The sequence below is a fragment of the Elephas maximus genome, chromosome 25 (genome assembly GCF_024166365.1).
Source record: "Elephas maximus indicus isolate mEleMax1 chromosome 25, mEleMax1 primary haplotype, whole genome shotgun sequence".
Classification (NCBI taxonomy): Eukaryota; Metazoa; Chordata; class Mammalia; order Proboscidea; family Elephantidae; genus Elephas; species Elephas maximus.
The window spans coordinates 20,875,450-20,898,811 of NC_064843.1; the positions used below are offsets into that span (position 1 = coordinate 20,875,450).

General features: G+C 47.4%; 1 protein-coding gene across 1 annotated transcript in view; it reads left to right on the forward strand.

Moving 5' to 3' along the window:
- PREX1 (phosphatidylinositol-3,4,5-trisphosphate dependent Rac exchange factor 1) overlaps positions 1–23,362 on the forward strand; it is a 221,999-nt gene that overhangs the window by 184,386 nt on the left and 14,251 nt on the right. Inside the window, exons 19-31 of the mRNA XM_049870048.1 lie at positions 5,457–5,542; positions 7,540–7,676; positions 8,410–8,530; positions 10,526–10,713; positions 11,042–11,203; positions 12,004–12,214; positions 12,874–13,150; positions 14,918–15,124; positions 16,477–16,565; positions 17,887–17,969; positions 18,127–18,217; positions 20,240–20,368; positions 22,311–22,352. Coding sequence (XP_049726005.1) covers positions 5,457–5,542; positions 7,540–7,676; positions 8,410–8,530; positions 10,526–10,713; positions 11,042–11,203; positions 12,004–12,214; positions 12,874–13,150; positions 14,918–15,124; positions 16,477–16,565; positions 17,887–17,969; positions 18,127–18,217; positions 20,240–20,368; positions 22,311–22,352 — 1,823 coding nt within the window. The remainder of the gene's footprint in view (positions 1–5,456; positions 5,543–7,539; positions 7,677–8,409; positions 8,531–10,525; positions 10,714–11,041; positions 11,204–12,003; positions 12,215–12,873; positions 13,151–14,917; positions 15,125–16,476; positions 16,566–17,886; positions 17,970–18,126; positions 18,218–20,239; positions 20,369–22,310; positions 22,353–23,362) is intronic.

Here is a 23,362-nt window from a genome sequence, read left to right on the forward strand (position 1 = left end):
GGCAAAGGGGGGGCAGCAAGTACAAAGGCCCCGAGGTGTCAGGTGTGTTTGTGGAACACTGAGGAAGCTAATATGGCTGGAGCAGAGTGAGTGAGAAGGAGGGGTAGGTGATAAGGCTGCATAGGCCATGGGGTCCTAGGCCCCGCCCAACCTTGTGTCCACTTTATGGACCCATGGAGAGCTGCTGGAAGGGCTGACAGTCTCTCTGGCTGCATGTGGAGACTGGATTGCCAGGGGCAGAGGTGGAAGCAGGTAGGTGTTGGGGCTGGGAGCAGTGGAGGTGGTGAGAAGCCGTTGGATAGTGGATGTAGGTACAGCAGAAATGTTTTTTGTTTTAAAAATCATGCTTTTGTCTTTGCTTCTCCCTTCTATTTAAGGCAAATGTCACTGGTTTTCTATTGATGGGAATGATGGAAAGTTTTGAATGTGGTTTTTTACTAAAAAGGCGACCAATTTAGGGAAAATGATTGGTAGTTTAGTTGGCATGTGGAAGTGGCAAAAATCATGTAGGTGGAACAGACATGCAGAAAGTTCTGGAAATACTTGGCATTTGAGAACAGGCCCCAGGGATGGTTTTGTCTGGTGAGTGGGGATGGGAGAGACAGTCCTGCAGCCCAGTGTGGGGACATGCCCTGTACAGGGAGATGGGACAGCTGAATTCACCCTAGGATTAGAGACACCTACTGCTCGACCCAGGCAGGGCCTGCCTTCCCTGCTTTGACCTTCTACATATAGGATGGCTGAGATCTGGCCTTTCAAAACTAGTTCCCTAGGCTAGCCATGTGGGTGTTTTTCTTCTAGGGTCAGCACCCAGAAAAGTGCTGGTTCATCTCTTGACTTCCCATCTGTGATTCTTTTTTTTTCATTTTAATATTGCAATTTTTAGAGAGAATTTACACAGCAAATTAGGTTTTCATTTAACGGTATTTATTTTATATATATATATATATATATATATATATATAATTCAGTGACATTGGTTATCTTTTCACAATGTGTCAGCATTCTGTATTTCCATTTGGTCGTTCTCTTTCCTTTAATCTAGCTTCCTTATCCTATCCTCCCTTACCTTCTCATCTTTAATCTAGGGTAAATTTTGACCATTAGGTCTCATTTATATCATTGTTCAGAGGAGCACAGTACTCATGGGCGGTATTTATTTTATGAGCCATCTGTCTTTTGGCTGATAGGTGACCTCTGGGAGTGGTTTGAGTTCCAATTTAAAGGGTATCCCAGGGTGATACCCTTGGGGGTTCCTCTAGTCTCTGTCAATTCAGTGAGTTTGTCCTTTTTTAGGAATTTGAGCTTTGTTCTACATTTTTCTCCCATTCAATCTGGGGCCATCTGTTGTGTCCCTGGTCTGAACGATTGGTAGTGGTAGCTGGACACCATCGAGTTCTGGTCTCAAGGTAGGTGAGGCCGTGGTTCATGTAGACTATTCGTCCTGAAGACTGGTTTCTTTTCTGAGTCTTTGGTTTCCTTCTTTCTCTTTTGTTCCAGACATGTAGAGACCAATAGTTGTATCTTAGGTGGCTGCTTGAAAGCTCACCAAACTAAGATGTAGAACCTTATCTTTATGAGTTATGTCATGCCACTTGACTGAATTGTCCCTCGAGACTATGGTCATAAGCCCTTCAACCCAGTAACCCAATCCTGTGAAGTATTTGGTTATGTCTAGGACGTATCCATAACTGTGCCCCCTATGTGCTTTATTTTATATATGAATATATATGCACCACACCAGACATGCATATACTTTTGCCTACAGAAACACACCCTATATGCACACCCTTGCCCCTGTGTATTGGTTACGTGGTTACATGGGTAAGATACGTATGCTTATATATGTACGTCCTTACCTATACGTATATAAGCATACATATCTTCCATGTAACCACACACTTTTTTTTTTTTGGTCATTATTACTGTTGCTGCAAAATTGTATATGTTGTGGCTTTTACCAAATTGTTCCTTATTCTTGAGTACTTCTTAGTGTCATCTTTTACCTTGGTCCAGTTGTGCTGACTTCACCCTTATTTGGTATTGCTGTAAAACAACAACAAAAAACCATTGCCATCAAGTTGATTCCAAGTCATAGCAATCCTATAGGACATAGGGTTTCCAAAGAGTAGCTGGTGGATTTCAACTGCTGACCTTTTGGTTAGCAGCTGAACTCTTAACCACTGTGCCACCAGGGCTCCTGTATTGCCTTACCCAACACTAAAACTAATAAGTGTCTACTGTCTAGAAAGTGATTCCCCCTCCTCCTCCCTCCCATACCTGATAACCACCAAAGAATATCGCTCTGTGTATGTATACCTGTTCGTTTCTTTTTATAATAGATCATACAGTGTTTATCCTTTTGTGATGGGGTTATTTCACTCAGTGTAATGACCTCCAGATTCATCCATGTTATAGTGTATTTTGGAGCCCTGGTGGTGCAGTGGTTAAGAGCTTGGCTGCTAACCAAAAGGTCAGCAGTTAGAATTCACCAGCTGCTCCTTGGAAACCCTATGGGGCAACTCTACTCTGTGCCGTAGGGTTGCTATGAGTCGGAATCGACTCAACAGCAACAGGTTTGGTTTTTAGTTTATAGTATATTTTGAGAACTCGTTGTTACTCTTTATGACTGAGTAGTATTCCATCGTGTGTATGTACCACTGTTTATCTATTCATCTGTTGATGGACAGGTAGGTTGTTTCCATCTTTTTGCTATCGTGAACAATGCTGCAGTGAACATACGTGTGCATGTAACTGTTTGTATCAGTGGTTTTAGTTCTCTAGGGTGTATACCTAGCAGTGGGATTGCTACGTCATAGGGTATTTCTATTTCTAGCTTTTTGAGGAGGTGCCATACTATTTTCCATAGTGGTTGAACCAGTTTACAATTCCACCAGCAGTGGAGCAGGATTCCAATCTCCCTGCAACCTCACCAGCACTTGCTGTTTTCTGTTTTTTTAACCAGTGCCATTTTTGCAGGGGTGAGGTGATATCTTATTATAGTCTTGATTTGCATCTCCCTGGTGAATGATGGTGTTCGTCTTTTCATGTGTTGGTTGGCTGCTTGGGTGTCCTCTTTGATAAAATGTTCGTTCATATCCTTTGCCCGTTTTTAATTTGGTTGTTTGTCTTTCTGTTGTAGAGTTGTTGGTTTTCTGTATGTTTTAGAGGTTAGAGCCTTATCAGATATATCATTCCCTAAGATTTTTTTCCCCGTCTGTAGGTCTTGTTTTTACTCTTTTGATAAAATTTTTAATGAGCATAATTATTTAAGTTTTAGGAGGTCCCAGCTATATAACTTGTCTGTTATTGCTCATATATTTGTAGTTGTGTTTGGTAATCTATAACTGAAAATAATTAGGCCCCGTAGTTTTGTCCTTGTATTATCTTCCAGGAACTTTATAGTTTTGACCTTAACATTTAGGTCTTTGATCCATTTTGCATTAGTTTTCATGTCTGGCGTTAGGTATGGATCCTGTTTCATTTTTGTGCAAATAAATATCCAGTTTTGCCAGCACCATTTGTTAAAGAGACTGCTTCTTTCCCTATTGCATGGTCGTTGACCCCTTGACAAAAATCAGCTGACCATAGACGGATGAATTTATTTCTGGGTTCTCAATTCTGTTCCATTGGTCTGTGTATCTGTCATTGAACCAGGCTGTTTAGTATGTTTTGAGATCAGGGAGAGTGAGGCCTCCAACTCTGTTCTTCTTCACTATTGCTTTGGCTATTTGGGGTTTCGTTCCTTTCCATATAAAGATGGTGGTATATTTTTCCATTTCAGTAAAGAATGTTGTTGGAATTTGGATTGGGATTGTATTATATCTACAGATCACTTTGGGTAGTATTGATAATTTCACAACATTAAGTCTTCCAGTCCATGAGCATGGAGTGTTTTTCCATTTATGAAGGTCACTTTTAGTTTCTTGTAGTAGTGTCTTATAGTTTTCATTGTATAGGTCTTTTACATCCCTGGTTAGGTTAATTCCAGGTATTTTATCCTTTTGGGGGCTTTTATAAATGGTATCATTTTCTTGATTTCCTTTTTGGAGTTCTCCTTGTTAGTGTAAAGGAACCTAACTGATTTTTGTGTGTTAATCTTGGACCCTGTCACTTTGCTGAATCCTTCTATTAGATCCAGTAGCTTTCATGTAGAATCTCTGGACTTTTCTATGTAAAGAATCATTTTATCTGTGAATAGAGATAGTTTTACTTCTTTGTTTCTAATTTGGATACCCTTTCTTTCCCTTTCTTGTCTTATTGCTCTGGCTAGGACTTCCAGTACGGTGTTGAATAAAAGTGGTGACAGTGGGCATCCTTGTCTTGTACCCATTCTCAGGGGGAAGGTACTCAGTGTTTCTCTGCTGAGAATAATGTTGGCTGTTGGTTTTGTGTGGAAACCCTGGTGGCGTAGTGGTTAAGTGCTACGGCTGATAACCAAAGGGCCGGCGGTTCGAATCCACCAGGCGCTCCTTGGAAACTCTACGGGGCAGTTCTACTCTGTCCTATAGGGTCACTATGAGTCGGAATCGACTCGACGGCGGTGGGTTTGGGTTTTTTTGCTTTGGTTGGTTTTGCACGTATGCCCTTTATTATGTTGAGGAATTTCCTTCTATTCTTATTTTGCTAAGAGTTTTATCAGGAAAGAGTGTTGGATTTTATCAAATGCCTTTTCTATGTCAATTGAGATCACCATGTGATTCTTCTTCTTTATTTATATGGTGAATTACGTTGATTGACTATTTTTTAATGTTCAACCATCCTTGCATTATTGGTATGAATCCCGCCTGATCGTTGTATATCATTTTTTTTGATATGCCGTTGAATTCTGTTGGCTACAATTTTGTTGAGAATTTTTGCATCTGTGTTCACGAGGGGTATTGGTCTGTAATTTTCTTTTTCCCTGGTGTCTTAACCTGGTTTTGGCATCAGGGTGATGCTGGCTTCACAGAATGATTTGGGGACTATTTCTTCCTTTTCTGTGCTTTGAGAGAGTTTCAGAAGAATTTGTGTCTGTTTTTGTCAGAATGTTTGGTGAAATTCCCCAGTGAAGCCATCTGGTCTGGGACTTTTTTTTTGTTGGGAGTTTCCATCTGTGATTCTTGAATAAAATACTAAGTGGCTGAGGTGCTGGTCTGGCTGCCCAGAAGCCTTAGGGTGAGAGAGAGATGGAGAAGGTGTAGGAGGGTGAGGAGCATACTGTGATGTGTGCCTGGATGGAATCTCCAAGGGCAGGGCAGTGGTTCTGGTTAATTGAAGATCCTGGTGGTGTGCCTTCTGGTTAATTGAGGTTTCTGCAGATATTTGGAGCTGGAAAGCCTGGTGCTGCTACTGTTTTGAGCTTGATTTCCCAAAAATCTCAGAGGCAGGGACCTCTTCAGGGTGGTCCCCTGGGGCTGTGGGGAGAGATACTGCTTTTTCTTACGACTTTTCCCCTGTTGTTTCTGCTTATGCAGGGTCATCAAAGTCCCTGACCAGCCAGAGGCTCTGTGCTTCCAGATCCGAGGGGCTACCCCGCCACATGTCTACGCTGTGGGCAGAGGTAAGTGGGAGCTGAACAGACGCGGGAGGAGCCTTCTATCTCCCGGTAGGAGTCCAGAGCTGCCCAAAAGGTTACTCCCAGGCCTCTGCCTGCTAATGCACCATTAGCAACTTGTTTTCTTTGCTGGAAGCCAGGGCTTGCAAACACAAGGGCGAGTTACAATGGATAAAGTGATCTGAGTGGGAGACAATAGGGAGTGGTGAGGACTATGGTAAGGTGCCAAAACCTGTTCACTGCACTTCCAGTGGAAGTGGTTGCCCTTTAGCTTAAGCTCCTTAGTACCGGGCAGGAGTGTGGGCCCACCCTTGCTAGGTTTAATTTTTCAAGAGAAGCTGGAAATGTGAATTTTGGGGCCCCACAAAAACAACATCTGTGGCCAGATCCAGCCCAAGGGCCACCAGTTTAAGAGCTCTTCTTTTCTGCATTGCCTTTTTCTTGCATGTTGTTTAAAGTGTCACTCTCTCAAGAGATGAAACCAAGTAGGTCTGCAACACTGTGCTCCTGGCCTTTTTGCATTTAAGGGCCCCCTTTAAACTTTAAGCATTAATTGTACCCCTTTTGTGGTCATGGTTGTACTTTTAATATTTATTGATAAAGCAAATGTATACCATGACAGAAAGCTACTGAGAGTTTGATAATATTTTAAGGTAGGTTTTTATTTTAATAACCTTAAAGCACTGGTTCTCAACTAGGGGTGATTTTACACCCCTGCACCCCCAGAAGATACTTGGCAATGTCTGGAGAAATACTTGGCTGTTGTAATTGGGGGAGGGGGTGGGTGGAGGCCAGGTGTGCTGCTAAATATCCTACAATGCACAGGCCAATCCCCACAAGAAAGAATTATCTGGCCCAAAATGTCAGTAGTGCCAAAATGAAAAACCCTGCCTCCAAGCATCTACAGACAAGAATAGGTGTTTATAGGTGAGCCAGCAAGAATAAAAAACAGATGATGTTTCTGGAGCACTTACTAAGTACCAGACACTGTGTTAAATGCTTTGTATCTTTTAACTCAACGCATTTCTTGAGAACCCTACAAGTACATGTTATTAGTACCCCCATGTTACAGATGAGGAAACTGAAGCACAGGGAGGTTAAGGAACTTGCCAAAGGTCACACAGTATGTCAGTGGCAGAGTTAGAGTTTGAACCTGAGCCCCTGGGCTCCAGGGTTTGTACTCGACCCACGATACTATAAAGGCTGATGTTCTGCTATGTATAGATGAAGCTTGGCATTTGTTTGCATTTCCAGACCCTTCGTATTAACCACAAAAAACCCTGGGATCCAAGACCTGCAGTTTGGGAATCATAGCACAGTTGAAAAACGTGCACCTAGACTCTGGTAGACCTGGGTTCGAGTCTGGGCTTCTCCTAGCCATGTGACCTTGGGAGAGTTACCTTTGCCTCTCTGATCTCCTGTTTCCTTCTCTGCAAAATGGTCCTTACTGATCCTAGTCCCAGCATCATAAGGTTTGTGAGACTTTTTAGGGGACAGAGGTCTAGAATTAGACATGCTGTTGTTTTTTGGATGCTGTTGAGTTGATTCCAACTCATAGTGACCCCATGTAACAGAGCAGAACTGCCCGATAGGATTTTTTTTTTTGGCTATAATCTTTGCAGAAGCAGATTGCCAGGTTTTCCTCCCATGGATCTGCTGAGCGGGAACATTTTGGTTAGGAGCCAAGTACTTAACTGGAGCACCACCAGGGCTGCTTAGATACCTGAATCCAAATCCAGCCTCCTCTGCTTCTATGGTCTAGCTGTTGCTTCTCTGAGTCTCAATTTCTTCTGCAAAATGGGAATGCCAACCCCTGATCTGCCCACTGAGTAGGTTGGAGGGAGTCTCCAGGGTGGGAGGGATGGAGGTGGTTTTGGGCATGTGTTTATGGGAGTGGGACAGGGCGGGCGCCGTGTTCATCTTGTTCCTAACAGCTCTTGACTGCTGCTGTCCCAGGCCACCTTCACCTGGTGCCCAGCCTCAAGCTCTCCCATCTCCCTCAGGTTCAGAGGCTGCGGCTGCAGGGCTCTGTGCTGGCCAGTGCATCCTGAAGGTCAATGGCAACAACGTGATGAACGAAGGTGCCCTGGATGTCCTGGAGCACTTCCAGGCATTTCGGAGTCAGCGAGAAGAGGCCCTGGTGAGTTACCCAGCAGCCAAGGGGATCAGAGAAGCCCTGCTTAGTGGGATGGGATACCCAGGGCCGTTCTCCATTCCCTGGGAAAAAGCCTGAAGGTACCATAGGGTTGTGTATAGGGTGGAGCTGCCTGCCTGGCAAGACCTATCCAGGCCTGGGTTCTGTCCTCTCTGTGCCTCCCTAAGCTGGAGGACCCAAGCTGTGATACCTATGGCCTCAGTTTTCACAGCTGTGAAATGGATGTGGTAAGAGCCACTTATTACATAGACACACGGGCAAATAGTCATGTTGATGAAAGGGAAAGGCCTTGGATGGTAAAAATTAGTATTACCCTTGCGTTCGGGGGACTGGGTCCTGGTGGAGGGTGATACTCATTCATTCATTTATTGGTTTTTTCATTAAGTGTTTATTGATCACCTGCTGCATGCCAGGTGTGTTTCTAGGCCCTGAGACACAAGAGAGACAGCTGTTTCCACCGAGCTGTCTGATCCTATTTTCAAAGACTCCCTCCCCCGGCTTCTGTAGGAACATAGGCTATAGGTAGTAAGGGCAGTGTGTGACTTGGGTCCTTCTAGAAGATTCCAGAGCTAAATCGCAGAGGCCTCTCCAAAAGTGGGGTCACAGACAGGCTAACGCCGGAGCTTTGGAGCCAGAGTACAGTTTGAGTCTTGTCTCCCACCCTCCTCGCGGGGCCCCTCTGTCACGGCCACGCCTCTCACTCTGGCTCTCCTCCCAGGGCCTATACCAGTGGATCTACCACACCCATGAGGATGCCCAGGAGGCGCGAGCCAGCCAGGAGGCCCCCGGTGAGGACCCTAGTGGTGAGGGGTCCAGAGAGGAAGACCAGCCCGACTCAGGTAACAGGACAGGCAGGCCATGTTTTGGGAGCTTCGCAAAGGGCAGAGACTCCACAGAAGGGCCTGGGCTCTCTCTGTGTCTCTGTCCCCTCCCTGGTCCACCTCACGCCATCAGTTCTATATCAGTTTCCTACTGCTGCTGTAACAAATGACCACACACTTAGTGACTTCAGGCAGCACATACTTCTTACCTTACAGAATTCTGAAGTGGGTCTCATTGCTCTAAAATCAAGGTGTTGGCATGGCTGTGTTCCTTTCTGGAGGCTCTAGGGGAGAATCTATTTCCGTGCCTGGTTCAGCTTCTAGAGGCCACGTGCATCTCTTGGTGTGTGGTCCCTTCCTCTGTCTTCAAAGCCAACAGTGTTGGCCTGAGTTCTCACATGGCCTTCTCTCTGGTTCTCACTCCTCTGCCTCCATCTTCCCCATATAAGGACTCTTATGATTATAGTAAGGAGCCGTGATTGCGTGGTGGTTAAGCATTTGGCTGCTAACCCAAAGGTCGGCGCTTTAAACCCACCAGCTGCTCCCCAGGAGAAAGATGTGGCAGTCAGCTTCCGTAAAGATTACAGCCTTAGAAACCCTGTGGGGCAATTCACTCAGTCTTAAAGGATTGCTATGAGTTGGAATTGACTCAACAGCAATGGTTTTTTTCTTTTCTTTTTTTAATGATTACAGTGGGCCCACCTAATCTTACTTTAAGGTCATCTGATTAGCAATCTTAATTTTATCTGCAACCTTAATTCTCCATTGCCGTGTAACCTAACATATCCATGGGTGTCAGGGGTTAGGACATGGGCATCTTTTGGAGGCCATTCTTCTGCCTCCCACAAGTTCCCACCTGACTTCGGCCTTAAGTCTCTCTAGCCCAACTTCAGCCCCAGCTCCAGATCTGTGTGTTCCCCTGCCAACTGGGCTTCTCCACCTGGAGGTCTGACAGGCTTTGAAGATTCAGCCTGGCCAAAATTGAACTCCTGGTGTTCCCTGAAACCTGCTCCACCCCTCAGCTTCCCAGCTCCATCCTTCCCCATCCCAGGCCCAGGCATGGGGTGCTCCACTGACGATAATGACACCCATACTGAGAGGGTGGCCAGTCCGCTCTTCCAGCAGCAAATAGAAGCACCTACCAAGTGCCAGGCCCTGTTCTAGGAGCTGGGGATACACAAGTGAACAGGTGGACGTAGCCCCTGCTTTCATGGATCTGACATGAGGGGAGATAGACCATGAACAAAAGAGCAAGAAAGTTGACAGGTGATGACAGGGGGAGAGGGCGATGGGTGGGTGGAGAGGGGCTCTTTGGAGCAGGGGAAAAGGAAAGCACTTCACACCAACGAAGTGGCTGCTTTATCTCCCACGTATGCCATGACTGGGCTCTATGGCCTCTGAGAAATTACTTCGCCTCTCTCGGTCTGTGTTAACCTGGACTGAAACTGGGCTGCATGAAAAAGGAAGTTTATTGCTGAGCAAACTAAAAAGCGTGAGTGGGGGGTCAAGCTTCAGGTCTGGTTCAGTCCAGAGCCTCATACAGTATTGTGAGGAGTCTCTTTCCTTCTCCTCAGTTCTCAGCTCTGGCTTCCCCCTTACACAGGGGTTTCTCCATGTGGCAGCTCTGGCAGCGTGGGATCCAGTTGAAGTAGAGAATGTCTGTTTGTAGAGCTAACTTGAGTCCCACTGGCCCAGCTTGGGTCACATGCTCATGTCTGAACCAGTCACCGTGAATGGGAGAACAGGATATGCTGATCGGCCCCATCTCTGGGAGGTGGGGGTGGAGGTCAACCTCCCCTAAACCCATGGATTCGAGGGTTGATTCCCAAGAGGAAAATTGGTGTGGTGTTATCAGAACGGGGTGAGCGGTAGTGGGCCGTCGAATAGAAACAGAACTGCGACCTGGGGCTTTGGTCCCCACCCGTCACATGAGAGTGCTCAGTGCTGCTGATGGCACAGGCCTGGGCTGATGTGGGCTTGGTATGCCTACCACAGTGTCCTTTTGGCTTCTAGCCTTCCCTCTGCAGTCCCTGGGTTCCCAGCTGACCCTCCACGAGGACAGCCCCATGGTCAGCCTGACAGTGGACAATGTGCACCTGGAGCATGGCGTGGTCTACGAGTATGTGAGCACGGCGGGCGTCAAGTGCCATGTGCTGGAGAAGATTGTGGAGCCCCGCGGCTGTTTCGGCCTCGCCGCCAAGGTCTCCCCGGGTGCTACCCTAACCTGGGGACAGGGGACACGGTTTCTTTTACCAGGGCTGGGGAGAAGGGCAGCCCAGTTCCCATTTGCTCAGAGTTAGCCTAGAGCCCTGACCTTTAGTCCTTGCCCCACCACTTGATAGCTATAAGGCTTAGTAAAGTGACTTATTGTCCATTTGGTCTCAGTTTACTCATCTGTGAAATGGGCCAGTAATAGGCCTGACTCCAAAGGAGTGTATTGAAGCATAAAGGAGTCACAGCATGTAAACTGTCAGGACACTCACTCCCTGGTGCACAGCAAGTGCTGAGTAGCTGTTCACTTGTCTACAGATCCTTGAGGCCTTTGCTGCCGAGGACAGTGTCTTTGTGCAGAACTGTGGGCGGCTCATGGCCCTGAGCAGTGTCATCATGACCATGCCCCACTATGAGTTCCGCAACATCTGCGACACCAAGCTGGAGAGCATCACCCAGAGGATCGCCTGCTACCAGGAGGTACCTGCACCCTCTCCCTCCAGGGTCTTTGCTGAGGACCCCCAGACACAGTGCATCTTGGTCTGGAATATGTTGGTTGTTAACGTCAAAATCCAACCCAACCTAGCTTAAGCAAACAGGAAAATTCATTGACTTATATATTACTGGAAGGTGCAGGGATGAACTTCAGGCATGGCTGTATCCAGGTGCTTAAACAGAAATCACCAGACCTTGGCCTCTTCATCTCTTGACTTGGTTTTCCTCTGTTTTGGCTTCACTCTCAGGCAGGCCTTCCTTATGGTGACGTGTCTCCATCATGGTGACATGATGACTCCCAGTAGCCCTAGCATTAGCAACCCCAGTAATGAAGAAGCTTAGTAGGTCCAGCAAAAATCCTAAGGAGGATCTTGTTGGCTTGCCTTCGGTCACTTGCCTAGCCCTGTACCAAGAAATGTGGCCTGGGCCAGGCCTGAGTCATGCATCTGCCCCTGGAGTTGGAGAGGTGGGAGGGACCAGCACTATACGGGCTGAGGGTGGGGAAGGGGTGGCCCCCTGCACCTGAAGGGCAGCTCAGGTGCAGCTGAAATGGGGAAATGAATGTGGACTAGTGTTTAGCAGCCTGATTTCCTCCAGGTCTTCTCTGAAATCTGGATCTACCCAAAGGCAGTGCACAGGGATCTACTTTTCCATATGGAGCCATTGGCAGCCTGTCCAGTTTTGGAATGACTGGCCTAGGTTGGAATAAAGTGGTCACAGGTCCCAGGGCCTGACTCATGGCCGCATGGCCCGACTCATGGCCCCATGGCCCCTGTCTTTCTCAGTTTGCAGCCCAGCTAAAGAGCAGAGTCAGCCCACCCTTCAAGCAAGCATCCCTGGAACCCCACTTGCTGTGTGGACTGGATTTCTGCCCCACCAACTGCCACATCAACCTCATGGAAGTGTCCTACCCCAAGACCACCCCCTCGATTGGCAGGTCCTTCAGCATCCGCTTTGGCCGCAAACCCTCCCTCATTGGCCTTGACCCAGAGCAAGGTACCTGCGTGTATCTGTTAGAAGTTGTGTTTGGGTCTTACACTACAGATAATTAAGGAGAAAGCTGTCTGGAGGTCAGCAGCCCAGGGCTGGAATTGTGGCTCTGTAGTCATCAGGGAGGAGTCCTTGGGTGGTGCAAATGTTGAAGCACTCAACGACTAGCTGAAAGGTTAGCAGTTCACTCCCACCCAGAGGTGCCTCAGAAGACAAGCCTGGCAGTCTGCTTCTGAAAAGTCACAGCCTTGAAAACCCTATGGAGCAGTTCTGTTCTGCACACGTGGGGTTGCTGTGAGTCAGAACTGAATCATTGGCAACTAACAAGGAGTCATCAGGGATCCAGGCTCCTTGTTTCTTTCTGGACCACCATCTTTGGCATGTGGCTTCCATCCTCAAGGATTACTCATGGCCTGGTATGGCTGCTATAGTGCCAGCCATCATATCTTCATTCCAGGCAGGAAAAAGATCACAAATGTAAAAAACATATTAGCACCAAACTGTAATTTTCTTTTTGAAGTAATCTAGTAGATTAAAATAATATTAAAAAGAGAATAATTTTCTCTGTCATTGGGATTCCTGAAATAGTTTGTATGTCTTTGTTCAAGGGTTTATGGGCATCTGGGGGCTGTTTCCAAGTGAGCTCTCCCCTTCTTCCCTTGCAGGCCACCTGAACCCCATGTCCTACACCCAGCACTGCATCACCACCATGGCTGCGCCATCCTGGAAGTGTCTGTCTGCTACAGACGGGGACCCCCAAGGCCAGGGTCTTAATGACAGCAGCTTTGGGCTGACCAATGGAGCCCTTGGCCAGGAGGACCGGGGGCTGAGCTTCCTGCTGAAGCAGGAAGATCGTGAGATCCAGGATGCCTACCTGCAGCTCTTTACTAAACTGGATGTGGCCCTGAAGGAGATGAAGCAGTACGTCACCCAGATCAACAGGTGAGCCCTGGCCCCCAGGGTGTGGGAGTGAGGTCAGCTGGACTTCTCAGCCTCGGCACTATTAGCGTTTTGGGCTAGATAGTTCATTGTCGTGGGGCTGTCCTGTGCATTATTGGATGTTCAGCAGCATCCCTGGCCTCACCCACTAGACGCCAATAGCACCACCACCACCTCCCCCCAGTTATGACAACCCAGAATGTCTCCAAGACATTGCCACATGTCCCCTGGAGGCAAAATAGCCTAGAGTTGAGAACCACTGCTCTAATGAATTAATGGATCTAGGCAGTGATCATCAATAGAAGCTAAAACTGTAAGGTAACAGGTTTTGGGAGAACTTTATAATTTCAGCATCACAGAAAGAGACAGCCGACAGCACCTGCACAGTGTTCTTGCTGGTGGAAATTGAGCTGGCATCTCATCAAGGCTCCAGATCTCACCACCAGGTCATAGAACGAGGGGCTTGGTAGTGGAGGCCACCCTGGGCATTGTAGGATGTTGACCAGCATCCTTGGCCTCTACCATCTGGAAGTCAGGAGTCACCTCCTTCCCAGCCATGACAACCAAAAATGTCTCCAGACATTGCCAAATGTCCCCTGGGGTGAAGGAAGGAAGTCACCCCCAGTTTACAACTACTGGTCTGGAAAAATTTTATGTGTTAGAGATATGTATGGAAGTCTTTATAGGAGAAATTAGATGATGTCTTAGATTTGTTTTAAATACCCCAGGAAAAGAAAAAGTGACAGGAAGATTGAGGAGACAAGATGGGCTCTGCATTGTCATTGTTGAAGCTGATTACTGGGTGCCTGGGGTTCATTATACTGTTGTCTCTACTTTTGTGTATAATGGACATTGTCCATGATAAAGAAAAAAAGAATGTAGTCTCTGGAGCCAGGAGGCCTGAGTTTGCATCCTGGCCCTGTCACTTATTGGCTTGTGACCTTAGGCAAATCACTTAATCTCTCTAAGCCTCAGTTTCCTCATCTGTAAAGGGGTGCTAATTCTAATACTGACCTTACTGAGATGACTTGGATTACATCTATCCAGGGTTTATCGGTCACTTACAAGGCACCAGAAACATTCTAAGCATTTACACATTTTAACTCCTTGAATCCAGCAGCTGCCTCAGAGGTAGGTACTATTATAACCCCATTTTACAGATGAGGAAATTGTAAGGTTCAGAGAGGTTAAATAATTTACTTTAGATCTTTAGGGCAGGAAACGGCAGCATCAGGATTTGAATCCAGGTTCTGTCTGGCTTTTAAACATATACCCTTAACTCTGTGCCAGGGGCTGATGGACTGTAGCCCACAGGCCAAATCCAGCCCACCGCGTGTTTTTTTAGATAAAGTTTTCTTGGAACACAGCCACACACAGTCATTATGTATTGCCTGTGGCTTCTTTTGTGCTACAAAGGCGGAGTTGTGCAGTTGTGACAGACTCTACGGCCTGCAAAGCTGAAAGTATTTACTATTCGGTCCTTTGCAGAAAGAGTTTACCAACCTCTGCTCTGTACTGTAGAGCCTTATGCAGCTTCGCCCTGGAATAAAGAATCCCCGCATAACCACCCCCCGCCCCCAACAGTAGGGAAAATGGGAGATATTTGCAGAGGGGCTAGCAGGTTTTTCAGGAAGGGACACAAAGCATTTGCTGGCACCCTCTGCTGACGGTGCAAGATAAGGCCCAAACCCAGGGCCTTACCTGGCCCTCCACGGAGGCGGGTGAAGCTGGAGGTCTGTGTCTTTAACTTCAAATCTCTGCTCCCCGCAGGCTGCTGTCCACCATCACAGAGCCCACCTTGGGTGGGTCCTGCGATCCACCTTTGGCCGAGGAGGCCTCGTCCTCCCCACTGGTCAGTGAAGAGAATGAGATGGACAGGGCGGACCATGGTGGCATCAAGAAAGTGTGCTTCAAGGTGTCTGAGGAAGATCAGGAGGACTCGGGCCATGACACCATGAGCTACCGTGACTCCTACAGGTGGGCGTGTGGCCTTGGATGCAAATGGCCAGCTGGACAGTTAAGGACACTGACTCTAGACAAGAGTCAGATCAGTGGGGTACCTACCAGGGAGCAGTGGGTTCAGGGCACTGTTGCTAAGCAGTGTGGTTCTGGGGTTACCCGAGCCCCCAAAGTGCATCCCAGAATGCTCACCTTGGCTCTCCTGCCCCAAAGCTGAAGTTTCAAGATGTGCCCATGTGGACATTGTCCACTCTACTTCAGTCTCACTCTATACACGTCAATGGAGTGTTGTCAAGGAAAACCTCAAGGTTCTGTGTGTTTGTGTTAAAATGCAGTTTAAGACATATGGCTTCTGAAACAAATGCCATTTATTTTTACTTGACCCAAGGAGGAATATTGGTTGTTTTTTTTTTTTTAATTCTCCTAACTCCAAGAGGCTCTGAATTGTTTTTGTATTGGTTAATTGTAAAAGGTCAGTGGATTAAATAGACCAAGACTCAATTTTTTGTAATAAAATATAAAAAAAAAATTTTTTTTTTCTTTTTTTGTAATTCCCTACCACAAAAGTTATATGACATTTGACCATGGTGGCTAAAACAGAATCTTACAGGGGAGTTTCAATTTTATGGGGGCAAAATACAGAAATGATGGAATTTGGCGACAATGACCTTCACCCCAGTCTTCCTGGCGTTTGTATTATTACAGTTTTCTAGGGAGCTGGCTGGTCCATATTGTCCAGCCTTTTTGGCATGTGTATAACAAGATGTCTCGGCTAACTCGTCACTTAATGTTCTTGGAGCCTTGTGTCAGTGGTCCAGAATTTTCCTGTCTCTCCAGGTTTCCATTCTGACATTTTTGGGTCCCCCAGTATTTGCTTTAATTGTCAAAAAGCCTAAAGGAAAAACTTTAAGGATTATGGCTTTTAGTTCTGCAGTACCTCCTGAGTTGCTGGGATGTCAGCTAATAAAATACAGTCCCTGTCCTCATAAGGTGTCTATCCGGCTGGGGAGACAGAAAACAGAGCCTTGTCTTTGAGGGTGGTATATACAGGTGTGCCCAGGGACCAGGCTATCCTACAAGAGAAACAGTGCACTCAGGAGAGTTGGGACACCTGACAAGTTACATCTGAACGGAAGTGATTCACTTGTCCTCCTCCTCTTTCTGGTTTCCCACTGTCAGATGCAGAAAAACAGCTCACCTGATCTTTCCCTGTCTGGGGCACCAGTGGTCAGCCTGTGGCACACTCTCTGGGCCAAGTGTCCACCCAAGGGCCCAGGGTTTTGTCTGTGCTCCAGAAGTGGGTCCCAGATCCTGGGACTGGAGAGTGTGAGCCAGAGGGTGACTCACCCCTTCTCTCGACTCCTTTGCAGTGAGTGCAACAGTAACCGGGACTCCGTCCTTTCCTACACCAGTGTGAGAAGTAACAGCTCCTACTTGGGCAGCGACGAGATGGGGTCTGGTGAGTTGAGTGACACGTGCTCGGGGGAGAGGGGCCACCCTGGTGAGATTCTGTTTTGTTTATATCTTCTTGTATTTTATTCTAGTTTGTTTAGTTTTATATTGCATTGCGTAGTATGGAGCTGTATTTCCTTTTATTCACTAAAATGAATGAGTCCTTTATGGATTAATGAATCATTTCATTAATACTTTCATTCATGAAAATGCAGACATTTATTGAGCATCTACTATGGGCCAGGCCCCTTGCTGGGTCTTCGGAGCACAGCCATGAACAAAACTGACAAAGTCCCCACCCTCATGGAGCTGGCATTCTCCAAGCATGTTGTGGGCTGTCATGGAAGCAGACTGCCACATCTTTCTCCCACAGAGTGGCTGGTGGGTTCAAACCACCAACCTTTGGTCAGCAGCTGAGCGCTTAACCACGGTGCCACCAGGCCTCTTCCTGTAAAGATTTACAACCTTGGAAACCCTATGGGGGCAGTTCTACTTTGTCCTATAGGGTCACTATGAGTCGGAATCGACTCAAAGACAACAGATTTTTTTGGGGGGCTACTTCGAATTTTGTAATGAAAGCCTGACAATTGTTTTGATTTGTCATTGCTCTTTGTTATTGTTTTATTTTAGTTTTTTGGTTGTTTCAGCCTTTTAAAACATTTAATTTATTTAAATTTGTTTATTTTGTGACTAGGCCACACATCCACATATTCATGATTCACAAGGCACAAGAGGGTGTACAATGACAAACTTCCCTCCCACCCTTGCCCCTAGTCTCCCAGTTCCTGCTGCCACTGTTACTGTCTTGTGTGCCCTCCCAGAGGTGGTCTCTGTATAAAGGTTTAATTATACCTCAGTGTAACAGAAGAAAACGCAGCTGAAGTTAAAGATACTGCTGAACATTAGATAAACATTTCATAACATGAGATATTCAACAGCAAAAAACTGTCCCTGGGGAGGTTTTAGGAAAGAGCTTACATGAGGCAGCTGATGGAACTAAAGAAGCTGGGGGTGGATCGGGAGACTTGGGGTCCAGTTCCTTTTCTCTGGTTCTTTGTCTCCTCATTTGCAGAATGGAAGTGATAACAGTATCTTATAATCGGGAAATGTTTTAGAACCAGTTACCCATTTTGCAGATGAAGAAACTGAAGCTCAGAGAGGTCAAGTGATTAGCTCAATGACACACAGCCTGGACTTAGATCTGTTGGACTCTGAATCTAACCCGGGCTTTGGAATTCTATAGCTACACTGTCTTTTTGGGACAGAGGCTGGAAAGGCGTGAGGTGGGCCATGAATGGCTGATGGCTATGGCTTCTTTCTTTTGCCAGGGGACGAGCTGCCCTGTGACATGCGGATCTCTTCGGACAAGCAGGACAAGCTTCATGGTTGCCTGGAGCATCTCTTTAACCAGGTAGCCCTTGCCCCACCCCTAGTGTAGCCCATGGTGAGAACCCAGGGGCTGGGGCAGGGTCTGTGGCTCAAGGAGGTAGGAGAGGGGCTATGCATCCCAGGTATCTCAATCTGGAGGGCCACCGGGGCCAAACTTACTAGAGCTCCTTGCCGCCCAGGTGGACTCCATCAATGCACTCCTCAAGGGGCCAGTCATGAGCAGGGCATTTGAAGAGACCAAGCATTTCCCCATGGACCACAGCTTGCAAGGTGAGCAGACAGGAGTCTCTGGGCAGGGCCAGGAGGGATTCCAGCATCCAGCAAGGATGCAGCCTATGCTGGGGAGAGGATGCCAGACCCAGGCAGGACACCTGGTCACAGCCTCATCTGCTGTATGGGTGTGGGCTAGTCCAGGGGTCAGCAAACTTCGACCCGTGGGCCATATCTAGCCCCATGGCCTGTGTGTGTATGGCCTGTGAGCTAAGAATGCTTTAAAAAAAATTTAAAGGTTGTAAAAAATCCCACAAAAAAACAAAGAAGAATATGCAGCAGAGACCATATGCCCTGCAAAGCCTAAAATACATTAAGAAGCTTGCCAGGGCCTGGGCTGGTCCCTGAGCCTCCCTGGGCCTCTGTCTTGCCATCTATAACATGAGGGGAGGGGCTGGAGCAGAGTTTGCCAAACTTCAGATGTTCACACGCCCTTTTCGGGAGTTTAGACATATTCACAGGCTCTGTTTACATCGTCATATTTTTAGAAAACCATTTTCATTTGCCACCTGTATTATTACTGACAACATTTTTTTAAAAATCTACCTTAAAAAACTAATTTTAATTGGAACTTACAGAACTCCCTGTATATGGAAAACCACCGTAACATGCCACAAATTATTGATCACAGTAAATCCAGTGAAAACAGGAAAATGTCATGACACTCTAGCTGGATACTGTCGACTGTCAAGGACTTCTCTGTTCAAGAAAGGGATTAGTGAGTTAAGAAGTGTTAACTGACCTGCCAGCACCAAATTAAGACTTTCTTCTTGAAATTTTTAGGAGAGAAAAAGAATTAAAATTTCTTATGTCCTCCCTCCCACCTACCTTTCCTCCCATTTACCTGTCTGCTCACCTGCTTATCCATCCGTCCGTCTGTCCGTCCACCCGCCCACCCACCCGCCTGTCCGTCTGTCCGTCTGTCCGTGCATGCACCCACCTACCTATCCACTTGCCCATTCATCTGTTCACCCACCTGTTACTCATTTTTGCATCCATTCCTTCTATCCACCTACCCAACCACCTATCCATCCATCCACCCGTCCATCCACTCATCCATCTACCCGTCCGTCCATCCATCCATCCACATGTACATCCGTATGTCCATTCGTGTGTCCATCCGTATGTATATCCAGTAAATAATTCCCAAGAACCAGCTTGTGCCAGGTCTGTACTGGGCTCTGGGGACTCTGAAATGAACTTGACACTGCTTCTGGCCTCAAGGTCAGAGTGGGGGCAGGAGTTAAGAAAGCAGGCAGGCAGTTGCCCTTCAGTAAGGGCAGGAAGGGGTGAGGGGCTGGGGTGCTCTAGCTCAGGTGCCCCCTGCTGTCTCAGTAGCATCCCTCTCTGAGAAGTGGACCTCAGTAGGCCCATCATCTTTTAAGCTCAGGAACATCAAACCCAGAGGAGCCAGACCCACAAATATCTTAGAAACCTAGGGCCTGTAGTAGGGCAGAAGCCAAAAGAACAGGGACCTGCAACTGTCTGGCTTTGAATGGTCCTGTTGGGGCCAGAATCAGTTTCCAGCTTTGTCACTAGCCAGCTGAGTGACTTTAGGCAAGTCACTTTCCCTCTCTGTGCCTCAACTTCCTCTTTTGTGTAGGGAAAAGGTTAGACTAGGATACAAATCATGTGCTGGCTCGATTGGTTGAGGCTACAAGGACGTAACACCCGAGAAACCTATGGCTTACATCCAGGCTTAGGAGAAAAGAATGCTGTGATTGATTATTGATGCCTGCAGTAGCTTGGTTGCAGCTGTGGGGAGTCGTGGTCTCAGACTAGCAGGAAGCAGTGCTGAGATTGATTAGTGATGTCTGTCACGGGTATGGGATTGTGAAGCAGTAGCACACTTATCACACATTTGCCTTGCATGGACCAGATAATACTCAAGAGCTCTGCCAAAGCTCTTGATCTCGGAGTCTGAGCTTTGGAGTTTGGTGATGGGATGTAGACCTTTGTGCCATCCTTACCCAAAGCTACCTCTGTCCCTTCCCTGGCCCTCATGCCATTTTCCTGCCCCAGAGTTCAAACAGAAAGAAGAGTATACAATTCGTGGCCGGAGCTTAATCCAGATCAGCATTCAGGAAGATCCCTGGAACCTCCCCAACTCCATCAAGACCCTGGTGGACAACATTCAGAGATACGTGGAAGGTCAGTCTGGCTGGAAAGTCTGAAGCATGTGGGGTTTTTGTTGCCTTTGGTTCTTAATGTAGAAGGATCAGGAATGGCTCTCTCTCCATGCCCCGTGTCTCCCCATGCTTTCTAGTTCAGTCCCCACCAGCCTCGTGTCTACTTTACCCATCTTATATTGCCTGCCTGGCCCTTGTCAGCCTTTGAGTTTGGGACTCATTTGAGTTTGGGACGCCAGGGTTAGAAGGACCCCAGGGCAGGAGACATTTGGCTGGGATAGCAGGAAGTACGAGGACTCTAAGCCATTCACCCAGGCAACAGCAGCCTTTGGGTTGAAAGTCAGTGTAGACTTGTAACTGTCCTATTTTCTAAAACTTCAGGAACATTGTCTTAGTCATCTAGTGCTGCTATAACAGAAATACCACAAGTGGATGGCTTTAACAAAGAGTTTATTCTCTCACAGCCTGGTAGGCTAGAAGTCCGAATTCAGGGTGCCAGATCCAGGGGAAAGCTTTCTTTCTCTGTTGGCTCTGGAGGAAGGTCCTTGTGATGCATCAGTCTTCCCTTGGTCTGGGAGCATCTCAGCACAGGAACCTCAGGTCCAAAGGATGCGCTGTGCTTTCTTGGTGGTATGAGGTTCCTAACTCTCTGCTTGCTTCCCTTTCCTTTTATCTCTTGAGAGATGAAAGGTGGTGCAGTCCACACCCCAGGGAAACTTCCTCCACATTGGATCAGGGAGGTGACCTGAGTAAGGGTGGTGTTACAATCCCACCCTAATCCTCTTAACATAGAACTACAATCACAAAATGGAGGACCACCACAGAATACTGGGAATCATGGCCTAACCAAGTTGATACACACGTTTTGGGGGGCCATAATCCAATCTATGACAAGCATGAACTCTGGAGTCAGACTGCCAGGGTTTGAGTCCCACCGTGTGACCTTGTCAGGTTCTTTGACTTCTCTGTGCCTTGGTTTCTTCATCTGTAAAATGGGCTTGTAATGTTACCTCCCTCATAGGTTATTGTGAGGATTAAATGAATCAGTGCAAATAAAGCACTTAGTACAGTGCTGGCCCATAGTAAGTATACCCTGCTGCTGCTTTTAGTGCCACCTCCCACCCTCAGTCTGTGTATCTCTGTAGCGCATAAAAGTATCTAAAGAAGCCAAATCCAAGGGGCCTTTCAGATTTTTCTTTTGAACCCCTGGAGCCCTGATGGCACGGTGGTTAAGCATTTGGCTGCTAACTAAAAGGTTGGCAGCCCAAATCCACCAGCTGCCCCTTGGAAACCCTATGAGGCAGTTCTACTCTGTCCTACAGGGTTGCTATGAGTCGGAATTGACCCAACAGCAATGTTTTTTTGGGGGGGCGGGGGTGGGTGGTGGGGCGGTGCCCAAGAGCATGTTTCTGAAGGAGAGAGACCAGGATGTTCAGCCTCTATGTGGAAGAAATGGGTTTTTCTACTCGTGTGTAGGGATGTGACTGTGTAGGACATGAGTACATATGTGAGTATGGGTATGAGTACATGTATGTCTTAGTATATGTGTGTATAATATGTGCATATGGTGTTCTCGTGGGTGTCCAGTGCTGAGCGGGTGTATCTGTGTCTGTGAATGTGTATGTAGCTGTGTGTATTGACACGTGCATAAGTGTGTGCCCACACATGCACGTACAAGGCATAGGGCAGGAGGTCCTGGCCCAGGAGTTAAAGAGGCTGGTTTTAGCCTCTGTTTGACTGATACATATAAACAGATACGGCTAACAGTTGGGAATCCATTCCCTGGATGCCCAGGGGTTTCTGGAATCCATTCAACATCCAACAGAAGCTTCTAGAGCACAGCTGTGCAACCCAGAGCTTCCCTGAAAGGGGTCAGAGCACTTGGACTATGGGGGCCCCACCTCGGCTCTCTCCCCTCTGCTAGCCCCTCTCACTCCATCCTCCTTTGTCTCTTCTCCTTCCAGATGGAAAGAACCAGCTACTCCTGGCCTTGCTGAAGTGCACAGGTGAGGCTTTGCAGGGGCAACTGTCTGCATGATTCACACCTGCCCCAGGGTATCCAGGAAGCCATCCTGGCAGTGGGCGCTCATGACCATTAGCCTCAAGGAGGCCTCTCTGCTGGCCACGTGGTCTCGAAGTTGACATCTCTGTGGTCCATCAGGGCCTGGACTAGGGGGAGCCAACATTTTGGCCTCTAGCACCTCTGAGAACTGCGTGAACCTCACATCCTCCTTTTAGGTTCAGAGGGCAGGTCTCAGGCCCCTAGACCCAGGAGCCCTGTCTCTTGCCACCTCCTAGGCCTGGGTGGATCTTGACAAGGGCCAAGGGTACAGGATTGATGATTAGGAAGGCTCTTTGCCAGTAGAAAGTAGCCCCAGTGGTGCAATGGTTAAGCGCTTGGCTGCTAACCAGAAGGTTGGCAGTTCAAACCTACCCAGTGGCTCCATGGGCGAAAAGACCTGGTGATCTGCTCCTGTAAAGATTACAGCCTAGGAAACCCTATGGGGCAGTGCTACTCTGTCAATTAAACGGCATCCTGCTGCACTGCCAGTCCCTCGGCCGTGGCCACGGTGGTGAGTGAGTGTGGGGGGGGGGTGGGGGGTAGGGTTGCTCTGAGTTGGAATCGGCTCGACAGCACACAACAACATTCAGAACAACAACATTGCCCCATCCTGGGGACTTCTAACTGAGCAGATCATGGGGAAGAGGAAAGGGCTGAAGGGGGGCTGGAGGAATCTTGAAGACCTTTCCTGTCCCTCCCTACTCAGTCTGGGGGATGCCAAAACGGGCTCTGGGTCAAAATTCGCCACTGAAATACCTGTTTGTCAGAGCCAGTCATTAAAAATAATTATTTCTACAAATTGAGACCCTGAATTACCAACATGGCCAATTCTTCAAACCAGTGTTGAAAGCAGGGGCAGGAAGAGGGCATGTGTTCTCAGAAATAGAGAAAAGAGTAAATGATATTTCTGAAAAGCCTCCTCATTCACACATAAAGCGTGGAGCTTGGCGTCCA